The 14,736-nt window shown below is 38.0% G+C and overlaps 1 protein-coding gene and 1 pseudogene across 1 annotated transcript; both read left to right on the top strand.

The window, feature by feature from the left end:
* Positions 1-1,668: 1,668 nt before the first annotated feature.
* On the top strand, positions 1,669-2,607 carry LOC112855659 (olfactory receptor 11H6-like). Its single transcript, XM_025919271.2, has one exon. The coding sequence runs from the start codon at positions 1,669-1,671 to the stop codon at positions 2,605-2,607; it is 939 nt and encodes a 312-aa protein (XP_025775056.2).
* Positions 2,608-3,832: 1,225 nt separating this feature from the next.
* Positions 3,833-12,563, top strand: LOC112855658 (olfactory receptor 11H2-like; annotated as a pseudogene).
* The last annotated feature ends 2,173 nt before the right edge of the window (positions 12,564-14,736 follow it).

A 14,736-nucleotide genomic window follows, 5' to 3' on the forward strand; every position in this document is an offset into this window, starting at 1 on the left:
AGAGCAGCTGCACCAGTTTGCATGACACCTCATTCTTAAACACTTTGACTTTCTACTTAGAAAACATTAAGGTGTCAAGCTTTTTGTTTTTTCACTAAGCTCTATATATTTAAAATGAAAATTGAGGGAAAATGATATAAAATACATAGAAAATAAAAATGGGTGGAAAACCTGTTTCAACTAAAAAGTAAAGTATGTGATATCATTTTAAAAAATAGTAAACTGGCAAATTTTGCAAAGGGACTGAAATACTATATAGCTAACATGAATAAAAGGGATTCCACATTGGATAATTTGAATCAAATTAAAATAAATTAATTTAATTGTTTTTAAAGTACATGATACATTCCTAAGTTAGACTGGGAATTGCTGAATTATCATTCAGTTATTTATGAACCCTCTTTTATCTTACATACTGTGCTTCTAAGTCACTAGTCTAAGCTCTATATTTTACTTTCATTGCTCTCCATTCAAATCTCCTAAAACAATCTTCCCTGAATTCAAACTTCTCTGGCACCCATATGGTAAAATAGTAGTTCTCAAAAGCCGAGCATTGTTTTTGTCACACTAGAATCATCTGGGGATGCAAATCTTTAATGGAAAGTAATTAATGAATTAATGTATTCATTTATGGATGTGTATTTTTATTGTGATGTACCAAGCTTCTATAATAATGTAGATAAATAGGGAGAATTTATGGATCTTGTGATGTTGATTGAAATGATATGTTGGCAATAAAATATTTCAGTGCAGTTTGAGGGCATAAATTCCTTCCTAAAGCTTATTAGCTATACTTGAGTTAAATAAAGTGAGCAGTTGAAGTGTACAGGCTAAAATTGGAAGAAAAAGCTCTAGAGAAAACATTTAAAGTAAAGTAATATTTAAAGTAACAACACTGCTAGGAATTTACCCAAGGGATACAGGAGTACTGATGCATAGGGGCACTTGTACCCCAATGTTTATAGCAGCACTCTCAACAATAGCCAAATTGTGGAAAGAGCCTAAATGTCCATCAACTGATGAATGGATAAAGAAATTGTGGTTTATATACACAATGGAATACTATGTGGCAATGAAAAAGAATGAAATATGGCCTTTTGTATCAACGTGGATGGAACTGGAGAGTGTGGCTAAGTGAAATAAGCCATACAGAGAAAGACAGATACCACATGGTTTCACTCTTATGTGGATCTTGAGAAACTTAACAGAAACCCATGGGGGAGGGGAAGGAAAAAAAAAAAGAGGTTAGAGTGGGAGAGAGCCAAAGCATAAGAGACTGTCAAAAACTGAGAACAAACTGAGGGTTGATGGGGGGTGGGGGGGAGGGGAGGGTGGGTGATAGGTATTGAGGAGGGCACCTTTTGGGATGAGCACTGGGTGTTGTATGGAAACCAATTTGACAATAAATTTCATATATTGAAAAAATAAATAAAAAAATAATAAAAAAAATAAAGTAATATTACCAGTGGTGTTTTTTCTATTTGTCTTATAACAGAGCTATTTTGATACAAATTCTTCATGTTGACTAAATATTAATATTCCAGTTTTTCTCTACTTAAAATACTGCCTGGTTCTGATGAGAAGTTGAGGTATGGAGGGCTGAATAAAATAGGAGATTCTTATTATGCAGTTCTGATTACATCTGTGCACATTCTAGGTTGGAAAGAAATGTATGTTTTGCCTAACAATAATGTCACTGCTGTCATTCATGAATTCAGCCTCCTGGGTTTCTCGTATAGTCAAGAAATAGAAGTTCTCCTTTTTGTTTTGTTCTCTGTCATCTACATCTTGACCTTGTTGGGCAACAGTGCTATTATCTGTGCTGTGTGGTGGAACCAGCAACTCCACACCCCTATGTATACTTTATTGGCCAACTTCTCTTTCCTGGAGATCTGCTACATCAGTTCCAGTGTACCCAACATGTTGCTCAACTTCCTATCTAAGACCAAGACCATCTCTTATAATGGCTGCATCTTACAGTTCTACATCTTCCTCTCTCTTTGTGCTACAGAACTCTTCTTTCTGGCCCTCATGGCATTAGATAGGTATGTTGCCATCTGCCACCCACTGCACTATTCTACCATAATGACTGGGAAAGTCTGTGGAACCCTTGTGTCTGCTTGCTGGGTGGGTGGCTTTCTCTGGTTGGTGACCCCAGCCATACTTATCTCCCAAGTTCCATTTTGTGGTTCAAATGTCATTGACCACTACCTGTGTGATCTTGGGGCAATGCTGGCCATATCATGTTTACCTGTCCCCAAGACAACTCTGACTTGTAGCATTTTCAGTGCTGTGATAACATTCATCACTTTGTTCTATATCCTTGTGTCCTACACACTGGTCCTTCGAGCTGTGGTTCAGGTTCCCAAAGGTTCAGGTAGGAAAAAAGCCTTCTCCACGTGTGCCTCCCACCTGATAGTGGTGTCCCTATTTTATGGCTCAGTCATGGTGATGTATGTAAGCCCAGGGGCAGCCAATCAGCCTGGTATGCAGAAGTTCTTGACCATGTTATACTCAATTGCAACTCCACTTTTAAACCCTCTGATCTACAGCCTCAGGAATAAGGAGATGAAAGTTGTCCTGAGGAAAGTTATGTGTAAAGTTTAGAAATAATTCCTGAATGGGAGATGACATAGTGCAATAAATTACTTTTGAGTTCTGTTATAAAGAATATAGAAAAATTATACTTAAAAGTAGGAAAAGGAGCTAGATCTAGAATGTGTCCACATGAGAATTCCTTAAAATTCCAAGCTTGTCTGCATTCTGTATTGATTGAGTGACTATGGTCAAGTTACTCAAATTGTTATTTGAGTATCTGTTATTTGAGTTATCTGTTTTTCCAATTTTAACTGGAGATGACCTTAATAATCATATCTATATTATAGAATGTTTGAGATTAAATGACTTACTATATGGAATCATTTAAAATAGTGCCTGGCTCTCAATAAATATTATATGATATGATAATATATTATTATTAACAATTATATCCAAATTTATTATCATTAGCTATCATTGTCAAGTAAGAGCTTCAGCAGTTTCTTTTGTCAAACTGTGAAATGATAATCATATTTATATAAAGAAAAAAACAGTCTATTTTTAAGGAAAAAAAGTTTTGTTTCTTGAAGGAGGTCTATATAAATACAAACCAAAACAAGAATAATTTTTGCTCCACCTCCTCCCCACATTTCTTCGTGTTATGAAGATGATGACAATGATTTGTTGGACAAAGATTGTTGAAGACTGTGTTCTGGTTCCACCTCAGTGAATCAAAGCCTTCATTCCCAATTTTTAAAAAGGACACTTTGGAGGTTTTATGTGGATCAAATGATCAATCACGTATAAAAGTATTTGTAAAATGCAAAGTACAGTCAAAAGATGAAAGCAGTCAAATGTCCATCTACAGATGAATGGATCAACAAAATGTGATATATACAAACACTGTAATATTATTCAGCCTTATGAAAAGAAGGGAAATTCTGGGGCACCTGTGTGGCTTAGTCGGTTAAGCATCTGACTTCGGCTAAGGTCATGATTTCAAGGTTCATGAGTTTGAGCCCTGTGTCGGGGTCTGTGCTGACAGCTCAGAGTCTGGAGCCTGCTTCAAATTCTCTGTCTCCCTCTCTCTCTGCCCCTCCCCCACTTGTGCTCTGATTTCTCTCTCTCAAAAATAAAACGTTAAAAAAAAGAAAGAAAATTCTGAAACATGAATGCACCAGCTTCTCACAAAATGACAAAGACTGTATAATCTCACTTTTATAAGGTTCCTAGAGCAGTCAAATTCATAGAGATAGGAAGTAGAATGGTGGTTGCCAGGGGCTGGGGAAGGGGGATGGAGAATAATTGTTTAATGGATACACATTCTGTTTTGGAAGATGAAGAATTCTGGAGACCAGTGGTGGTAATGGTTGCTCAACAATGTGAACGTGCTTAATGCCACTGAACTGTGCACTTAAAATATTAAGATTTGTTAAATGTCATGTGATATATACTTTACCACAATTAAAAATAATTTTGAAATGTTAAGCGCATTACCAATGTCAGTTTTGTTTTTGTTTTTGTTTTTGTTTTTTGATTGTTATAATGTTAGCATTTTCATTATATTCTTTTCCAGCAACACCTGCTGCTGCAGTCTTGTCTGTGTGTGCATTTTCTTTCCATCTTGTGATGTTGCTGTTACACTTTTTCTCAGTAATTGAAACTACAGATAGGATAGGCTTTTTTCCCTTCAGGTCAAGAATATTTCTCCACTCCCCAGCTCTATCATTGCTCTACCCTCCAAGGTGCCTGCCCCTTTGTTTTGCTCTTTGAGGACACAGAGAGTGGTCTCAAGGAGGCAGCCACCCCCCCCCCCCCTCCAAGGGCAGACTTTCACCTCAGGGACTTTCTTCTACCCTAGTGCTCATGATTGTTAGAAACTGCATTATCACCAGGGATAAAATTAAAGAAAGGAATAATTTTGGTTCTGGCCTGAGGTGTGTAAACCCTTGGCACATGAAGAAATTTGCTCTGAGGCTTCTCAGTGTTGCCAAGTCTTTAGATCACATAGCAGAGCCTCTCCTGAGGCTCTGAAGTACCTCCTAGCTGAGCTGACTGGCTTCTGCCTGGTGTCAAATTCCTCCCCCACTGTGAGCCAGAGTTGTGATGTGCCTGACCTCAAGGAGGAAGAGAACTCATCCTCTGTCTGTATGCTTTTCTTTTTTTCCAAGTTTTTATTTAAATTCTAGTTTGTTAACATATAGTATAATATTGGTTTCAGGAGTAGAATTTAGTGATTCATCACTTACATATAACACCCAGTGCTCATCACAAGTGCCCTCCTGAGTACCCAAAACCCATTAGCCCATCCCTCACCCACCTCCCTCCATCAACCTCAGTTTGTTCTCTATGATTAAGAGTCTCTTGTGGTTTGTTTGCCTCTCTTTTTCCTCCTTCCCCTATGTTCATCTGTTTTGTTTCTTAAATTCCACATATGAATGAAATAATATGGTATCTGTCTTTTTCTCTCTGTCTAGCACTGCACACCTCAGGTGGACTTGATCTTACATACCCATCCCAGAAATAGATGTGCGACACATGCAAGCAACATGTATAATGTAAAATTTTCTACCACACAAAAAATGAAAAGAAACAGTGAAATTAATTTTAATGACCCATTTGTTCAATATAAAAATGTTTTAACTTGTAATCAATATAAAATTATTAACCAGATGTTTTGTATTAGTTTTTTGTATACTAAGTCTTGAGAATGGGGCTGAATTTCATACTTACAGTACATCTCAATATGGACCAGTCATATTTTGAGTGCCAGTAGCCACAGCTAGCTAGTGGTTACCATAATGGACAGTGCTGTTCTGTGGCTTCTTATGTTCTCCTTTGTAATGAGAGTGGGTGTGGATGGGGTGGATTATGGTTAGTAGATTGGGAGCTTTCAATTAGTAACCTTAGATAAATGACTTCTTGTCTTTTCTTTATTCTGTCTCCGTTCCTCTTTGTCCTCTTCCTCTAAAGGGAGATTGAACTTTACAACATAGCTTTTAGAGAGGAAGGAGGGATAAAAACCTGGAAGCAGCAAAAGAGACAAGGAAGACTCTCTTTGTTATTAGTGGAGTGAGATCATAGCCATTTTGGGAGAAGGCAATGTACTGATGCTGTCTTCACAGCAGACAGTGTAGAAAGGTTGATGGGGAGGGAGATGAGGGTAACTTTACCAGGAGACGGTAGAGCTTTGCTGCTTCTCTTTAGTCTTGCTGATGGTGGTGTGGAGGCCAGAGGATGTGTGGTCTTACACATGGAACTCTGGGGCCTACAAAGTCTTCCAAGCAGCACACTTGGTATTGGCAAAACACGGATACATATGATAGGATCCTTGTTCTTGAGGAATTCTTGACTTATGTGGGCATAGATGTGTTAATTCCAAAGAAAAATGCTAAGAGAGAAGAATGCATAGTGTGCCAGAGGAACATAGAAGAGTGTTGGACTAAGTATAGGTTAGGAAAGTGTTGGTGGGAAGTGTCAAAGAAGAGTTCACAGAGAACCTGATAAATCATCTGAATCTTGAATGACAAGCTGGAAGTTCTTTGGGTAGAAGGGAAGGAGGAAGGTGAATGATGACATTACAAGCGGAAGGAGTATTGCTGAGTTTAGAATGAATGGGGGGGGGGGTCCTGAAAGGAGATGACGGGAACTTAGAGACACTAAAGAGGTTGAACTTGATCCTGTAGGGGAGAAGGAAATATTTAAGAATTGAAAGCAAAAGAATGATATAATCAGACATGCATTTTTGAAAATTTGGCATCTTTGTTTAGATTCTGTGTCACTGAGTGCCACAGTATAGCTCCATCTTTCATCAAACAGTGTAAGCAATCCAATTAACTTTAAGGAGAAGATGAATTCAAATTAATGGTATTGACTCAATCTTTTGAGAATTTCACAATTCCTCTTGAAAACATAGCTGACATCTCAGAGTCTTACAGTCAAGGTGGGAAATCTCTGTTTTATATTAACATTGTCAGAGTTTAAGGTTAGTAGTTTGAAGTTGCAGTTGGGAAGGTGTTCAATTAAAATCATATTTCAGTCCTAATTGAACATGCCCAAATGGAAATTCTGAGCCTTTCATTCACCATAGACTCTAAACAGTAGAAAGATCTCTGGGCTTTGACCACATATTTGACTTGACATCTGAGAACCATTTAAAAAGGAAGGATAACAATGATAATAACAACAGCAACTCCTTTATGTTACCTCAAGCCCTATGTTTTGTAGCATATTTCCATGGAGGCTTTTTGCTCTTGCATATTGAAGTTATGACAAAGTCTGTGTTAAGTGTTTTACAGCTGTTATGAGCCAGCAGAAACTACTCTTTAAAAATTTTTTAAAAAATGTTTATTTATGAGAAAGAGAGGGAGAGAGAGATTGCGAGCTGGGGAGGGGCAGAGAGAGAGGGAGACACAGAACCTGAAGCAGGCTCCAGGCTCTGAGCTGTCAGCACAGAGCCCGACTCAGGGCTTGAACTCACAAACTGTGAGATCATGACCTGAGAGCCGAAGTCAGATACTCAACCAACTGAGCCACCCAGGCGCCCTGAAACTACTCTTTGTAAAGAGGTTAAAAAGCTATGTTCTAGAATATGGGAACCTATCTTAAGAGATTAGAATATAACAATTCTTGGGGTGCCTGTGTGGCTCAGTTGGTTAAGTGTCTGACTTCGGCTCAGGTTATGACGTCACTGTTCATGGGTTCAAGCCCTGCATTGGGCTCTGTGCTGACAGCTCAGAGCCTGGAGCCTGCTTCAGATTCTGTGTTTCCCTCTTTTCTGCCCCTCCCCTGCTTGCACTCTTTCTCTCTCAAAACTAAATTCTGAAATAAAAAATTAAAAAAAATTCTCCAACAAATGTATGATGTGTAAGATTTGTGAGAGTTCTAAGAGTAATAACCTGGTTTAGTAACAGATCTAGTGAGTTCTGAAGAATCTTACATCCCTTGTATGTGCTATTAAAATAGCAAGAGAGCTAGGTTGGTTTTATAATGGTGTATGGGCAGTTAATACAGTTCCCCAGGTTTTTGTTTAGTGTGGTGATTAGCTTTGTGTTCTTGAGGATGTACATTGTAGGTTTGAAGGGTAGACATTGGGTCACCTTGGATGAAAAAAGTCTTAAGGATATGTTCCATATTCTTTCAGTTGATATTGACATACATCATCATAATGGAGGTATAAAATAGTGTTGCTATATTCATTTATAATGCCCAGTTTGCAGAACTAGGCCAGCAGCACAGTATGAAAAGCTAGGTCTTGCTGCTAAGGACAGAGAGAAAAGTAATAGTGCTGAAGAAAGCTCTGAAATGTCTTTGGAGGGAAATGTGGCTACATTGACCTAAATCTAAAATGCTCTCACTTTATGACTCACAATTTTTATTTCTCAGAATTTATCCTTCATAAACATTGTTTTTTTTAATTTGTGCCATTTTAGAATTAGAAAATTGAAGGGAATAAGCCCACAAATATATACATTTTAATATAGTCAACCACAGATTGTTTTCTTCATATATTTATCAAAAAGTAAATATTTAATTCAGTTAGTCACATTATTCTCCAAACAACCTTATTTTTTAGTGGATCAAATATGAAAAGTTTTGGGGCACCTGCGTGGCTCAGTTGGTTAAGTGTCCAGCTCTTGATTTTGGCTCAGGTCACGATCTTACCATTGTGAAATCAAGCCCTGCATGGAGTTCTGCACTGTCAGCGTTCATATTCTCTCTCTCTCTGTCTCTGTCATGCTCTCTCTCAAAATAAATTAAACTTAAAAAATTGTAAAAACAAATATGAAACATGTTCACTGGTTACTTAATATCCAGATGGGTGTTCCTGATTGACAGATGATTGTTTTTCAAATGATGATTCTGGAATTCAAGGTATTTTCCATCCTTGCCTTCATCATCTTCAAAACTTAGCTTCCTAGGTCAACATACTTAATTATATCCAAGATCATCAAGGATGATGCCTGGATAAAGCTTCAAGTGTTACACATCAATTTTAATTACATTCTACTAATTAGAACTCAGTTACATGAGCATACATATCTCCAAGGAAGCCTTAAAAAATATATTATTGACTTGAAGAAGAGGAAATGAATTTGTCTCTGTCAGTGTCTTAACTTCTTAGTTGACCAACATCCATCCTATGTGATCTACATGTAGGGATAAGCAGTTTGAAAAGTATGGAGATGCTGTAGATGTTTAATAGGCTCATTCAGGATATAGTGGACAGGATCTTTAAACTGTCATTTGGACAACAGGAATGGGAGACTCTAGGTCTAACAAACCTTGAAAGTAATGACATGAAAGCATCTCATGTCAAACAAATTTTTTAGCTAAGAAGTAATTTATTAAGGGGGTGCCTAGGTGGCTCAGTTGGTTAAGCATTTGACTCTTGATTTCTGCCTGGATCATGATCTCACAGTTCCTAAATTCAAACCCTGCGTTGGGCTCTGCACTGACAGCATGGAGCCTGCTTGGGATTCTCTGTCACTCCCGGCCCCTCTCCTGCTCATACACGCTCTCTTGCACTCTGGCTCTCAAAAATAAACAAAAATTAAAAAAAAAAAAGTAGTTTCTTAAGGTTAGGAGAGGAAACCCTGGAAGGAATAATACTATGTTAGCTTGGAATATGTGTGTATATGTGCATACGTGTGTGTATTTGTGAGTGCACCTATGAATGTGTGCACATTCGTGTAGTTCTCATCTTCAATATGATAATCACTGAGGGTGAAACATGCTCAAGTCTGTATGATGCACGTTAATTGCCTCCATTGCTCCTGTGGTTGAGGTCTCCAGAGACAGGCTTCAGAGTCTGGAAAGGATCAGTAATGGGGAATGGAAAGATTTGTGGCTTGTTTTATTCTCTGAGTAAAACCTGAAAGGGATCTTTGTAAAGAAAGGAACCAAAAAGCGTCCTACCAAGGAGCTGATATCTCTGACTTCTGGGCTGCGCTGGGATAAGTAGGTCTGGGCACATGGAACAATAACTTCTTTCCTGTATCTCAATGTCCATTTTGTTTTATCTATTGATAAGAAAATGGAGCAAAATTTTCATGATTATTTTCCTTTGCAAACACCATTCCTCTTATACAAACCATATTAGACATGGGATTAAAGAAATGTTTTCATTAAGTTATCATTCTGTCTTTGCAGGTCACCTTCAAAAGAACTGTTCTTTGAGGGTAGGAGGTTTTTCTAAGTTTCTAGTTTCTTTTTCTTTTCTTTTTATATGGAAATAGTTCATTTTTTTTACCTTTTTAAAAAATGTTTCAAGTTTTTATTTAAATTATAGTTAGTTAACATATGGTATAATATTGGTTTTAGAAGTAGAATTTAGTGATTCATCACTTACACATAACATCCAGTGCTCATCACAAGTGCCCTCCTCAGTACACATCACCCATTTAGCTCATTCCCCACCCACCTCCCTCCACCAACCCTCAGTCTGTTCTTTATTATTAAGACTTTTTTATAGTTTGCCTCTCTCTTTCTTTTTTCTTTCCCCTCTATTCATGTGTTGAAAAGGACTGTATTCTTAGCCAACAGGAAAAGGGATCAATTTTTCTTTAAAACACTGGCAAGAATTTAGATGACTCTCTTGTTTACTGTTCTCTTTCACATGAGTGACAACATAGCAGATCAACACCCATTATGTGTGGCTTGTAGGAGAGGAAAACTTTGTAAGTGGAAGCTAATTTATTTAATGAGGTATAATACTCAGATACAAAGGAGTCAAAAGAAAACAGGGGACTGGGGAATGAAGTGGGCTCAGAGAGAGACCCAAAGGCGAGGAAAGGCAAGGAAAGGAACACTTGTCTTCAGCATGTTGACGTGTGGGAACAGAAGGAGCCAGGATGTTCAGAGTGGCTCTCTCCTGTTAGGCATCCCAGGTGAGAGAACAATCAGAAGAGATCTAAAGAGTATTACTGTGGCAAATGGAACGTGAGGTCTCTTTTCTGTGTCTTCTCAGCTCCTGAGGAGCATTTCATTACCTGTACTGATTTTAAAGCCTAGGAGGTTAGGTGTCTACCATTGCATGTCTCTTGAATCCATTCCTGGTATCTTTTTGCTTATACATTACCCTAAGTCAGGCTCTTCAGGCTTTTTCTTTGGGCTACTGAAACTGCTTTCTAATAGTGTACTGCAAATTCATTACCCTCTAATTGTCTTGCAAATGTAGCTTCCATAAACCTTTGATCCTTGTGTTCTTGTACTAGTCTAGCTCCAATTGTTTTCCATTGACTAGCAAATGAAGCCTGAATTAGACTGGCAGTGAGTGAGTCCTCTGCCATGTGGCCCAATCTGTGAAAATTGTATCCCACTGTTCCTTAACAAGTACTCTAATTTTCACTCTTTTGGGCTTTTCTCTAAACACAACGTCTTATAGCCAAATCTTTTCACATTATCATTAGTATATGCTATTAATGTTCTGCCTCCGTCACTGACCTTTTGCTAAAGCCTTTCCTTATTTTTTCCAACTGAGTATAATCATGTCTCATGATGAGAAAATATTTTGTTCTGATTTGTCATATGCTGTTACAGTATCAGTGGCAGCACCATGATATAGGTGAAGGGATGTTTGGGGCTCCCTACGAATTTCCCCAAAATAAACATAGTCTCAGTAGAAACAATTTCCTTTCTATGCAAATGTGATTCCAAGGTCAATCTCCTCAGATCTCTTCCAATCAGATTTAAGCTCTTAAACTCCTTTTATGTAGAAATTCTGGAGCCATGAATGTATTGTTTGAAGTTGCTTTGAACAAAATATATTTGACATAAGTTACAAAAGAGCAGGGACTCTGCATTTTTATTCATCACTTTTTTGCTATCTCCCAGAACAGTGCCTGGCAATAATATGTACATAATAAATGTTTATTGAATAAATGAGAGAGGGAAGGAGATGAAAAGGAAAGAACTCACCCTTCCAAAGGGAAGTTAGTAATATCACAAGCCTGAATTGAGGAAAACAAGCATGTATCTCTTCACCAGGACAGAGAAAGAAGAAAAATAGTGTTAATATTTCTGTGGTTCTTACAGTCTTCTGTCACTTCCACAGGTCACACTAATAAGGACTGTGGAGACTACTAACATCTCTGGGTCTTTGAGTGAGTTCATCCTCCTGGGCTTCCCATGCCACAGGGAGATCCAGATCCTCCTCTTTGTCATCTTCTCCCTCATCTACCTTCTGACTCTCATGGGGAACACATCCATCATCTGTGCCGTGTGGTCAAGCCGGAAACTCCACACACCCATGTACATCCTCCTGGCCAACTTCTCCTTCCTGGAGATCTGCTATGTCAGTTCTGATGTGCCCAAAATGTTGGCCAACATCATCTCCCAGACTAAGAGTATCTCCTATGCTGGCTGCCTGCTCCAGTTCTACTTCTTTTCCATGTGTGCCGCTGAGGGCTTATTTCTGTCAGTGATGTCTTTTGATTGATTACTTGCCATTTGTAGACCTTTCCGCTATCCTACCATAATGACCCACCACCTATGCACTCAGTTAGTGGTCTTCTGTTGGGTAGGGGCTTTCTCTGGTTACTGACTCCTTTGACTCTAATATCTCAGGTGCCTTTCTGTGGTCCAAACACTACTGACCATTTTCTCTGTGATCTTGCACTTTTGCTGGCATTGTCCTGTGCTCCAGTATGTGAAATTACTCAAATCTGTGGTATCAATAGCTCTCTCATCATCTTTCTCACTTTCCTGTACATGGCACTTAGTTCTGTGTCTTGAGTGTGGTGTTATAGGTGCCCCCAGGCTCAGGAAGGCATAAGGCTTTCTTTACTTGTGCCTCCCACCTTGCTGTGGTATGTCTGTTCTATGGTTCAGTCATGGTGATGTATATTAGCCCAGGTTCTGGGGACTATCCTGGGATGCAGAAATTTGTGACCTTGTTCTATGCTTTCGCAACCCCACTCTTTAATCCCTTGATTTACAACTTCTGGAACAAAGATATGAAAGAGGCACTCAAGAAAATTCTGAATGTGTTATTATGGGAAATCTCTAAAGGATTCAAAAGTTGAATTTAGTATACGGCAAGTCTAGGAGGATGGAAGGTAACAAAAATGAGATTATGGTTTTTTCCCTTCATTTTATTTTATTTTAATCTATTGGGAGGATGATTTTTAAAAATTTACTAGACTCATGATTTAAGTCTTAGGAAGTTATTATTCTTATGTTGCAGTTACCTTAGATACAGTTAGTTTGAAATACAACTTGGTAAGATTTTCATGTATTCCTCTATAATTGAGTTTTTTAGTTTCTTTTGGTTTTAATTAAATACTACTTGATGTCTTTCAACATTTTCAAATTCTGCTTTCATCAGAGCCAGTTGTTCTTTTCAGAAAATAACGAATGTTGAATGTATTGTAATCACACACATAATTAACCAGTTTTTTAAAAAAACCCTCAATATCGGGGACAATTTTAAACTTTCTTAAAAAAAAAAGGTTTCATTAATTTTTGGGAGAGTGCAAGTGTGGGAGGGGAAGAGAGAGAGAGAGTGACAGAGGCTCTGAAGCAGGCTCTGCACTGACAGCACTGAGCCCAATGTGGGGCTTGATCTCATGAACCATGAGATCATGACCTGAGCTGAAGTCAGATGCTCAACCAACTGAGCCACCCAGGTGCCCCTCAGGAACAGTTTTAAAGCACTACTTTGACATATTCCATAATTCTCAGTATAGTTTTGGGCACCAACAAGCATCCTCAGTAAGATTATATTGACTTGCTTGACTCCCACATTTTGCCAGTGCTTTCATTTTAGGAGGTAGGTCTAATGGAGATATATATTTTTCATGAAAGTCCACTCCTAATTCAAATGTCTGATCCTAAATTTGATAACCTCCTTTTAAATTAGCTCTAGCTATACTTATTTGTCAATGGCTCCACTGATCTATAACCTGAACCTAAAATCTTAACCTTCATAAATCCCTTACCTTTTCATTGCCAATCTTAATGTGATTAAGTTCTGTGGCATCTTCCCTGTGATCCTTTGTTGTCCTCCTTCATTTTTGTCTAGGTTCTAGCACTCCATGCCTTTAAAGGCATAACTTAAACTTCTTTTCCATCAGTCCTTACACTTATCTCCTTTCTACTTATACAAACTTTGGAGACAAATCCCAAATTCTTCAGTTCTGTTTTGTTTGGTGGTTTTATGTCATCATAAATTTGTTCAAACCAGAAGAATATACAACACCAAGAGTGAACCCTAATGTAGACTATGGACACTGGGTGATGATTCTATGTCAATGTATGTTCATCAGTTGTAACAAATATACCACTCTGGTGGGGGGTGTTGATAACGGGGGAGGTTATGTATGTGCGCAGTTAGGGGGCATATGGGAAATCACTGTGAACCTCAAACAACTCTAAAAAATAAAATTTCAAATAAACAAATATATATAAATAAATATATATACATACACATATATAGTTACATTTATATACTGCTCTGTGTCTGATCTGTGACATCTAACTTATCGTCCTCATTTTGCTACTTGTTACTTAGTTATAAGATGGCACTAAACATCCAGGTTTTTCCCCATTCCAGGGTGGAGGAGCTTGAAACAGCAGCTTCTAGTTCCCAGAAAGCAGAAGCCCCCTCAGAAACCCCCAGTCTAATTCTCATTGGCTGGAATTATGTCACATGACCAAACTAGCTGCAAGAAAGCTGAAAAAGCAAACGTTTTTAGCTGGACTCATTGCTACTCTGAACAAAGTCAGGCTTCTTTTAGTTACGGAAAAGGGCGATGAACTTTGGGTGGGTGACAGTAGTCCCTGGCACAAGACGGATCTGGAGAGCTTCTCTAATCACTTTGGACTTCATGAAACTCAACAACTGATAACACTGACCTTTGACAAGTATGAAAAAGCTAAGGAAGATGAGCATACAAACTTTCCAGAAGCCACTATGTTTATAAATCTGACTGGAGGCAAGTAAGACAGAACTGTGGACTAACCACTTGAAATCACTTTTTGTTGATCATAATAAATGATATTTTTGTAAACAATTGGTACAACCAAATTTGAATAATAATGAGTTTTTCTTTTTTTTTATTATTGATATTTTATTTTATTTTATTTTATTTTATTTTTATTTATATGAAATTTATTGTGAAATTGGTTTCCATACAACACCCAGTGCTCATCCCAAAAGGTGCCCTCCTCAATACCCATCACCCACCCTCTCCTCCC

This window comes from Puma concolor, chromosome B3, assembly GCF_028749965.1.
Source record: "Puma concolor isolate L17-30 chromosome B3, mPumCon1.1.hap2, whole genome shotgun sequence".
Lineage (NCBI taxonomy): Eukaryota > Metazoa > Chordata > Mammalia > Carnivora > Felidae > Puma > Puma concolor.

Coding starts and splice junctions, on each gene's coding strand:
- LOC112855659 (XM_025919271.2), top strand. CDS start 1,669: ATGTATGTTTTGCCTAACAATAATGTCACTGCTGTCATTCATGAATTC.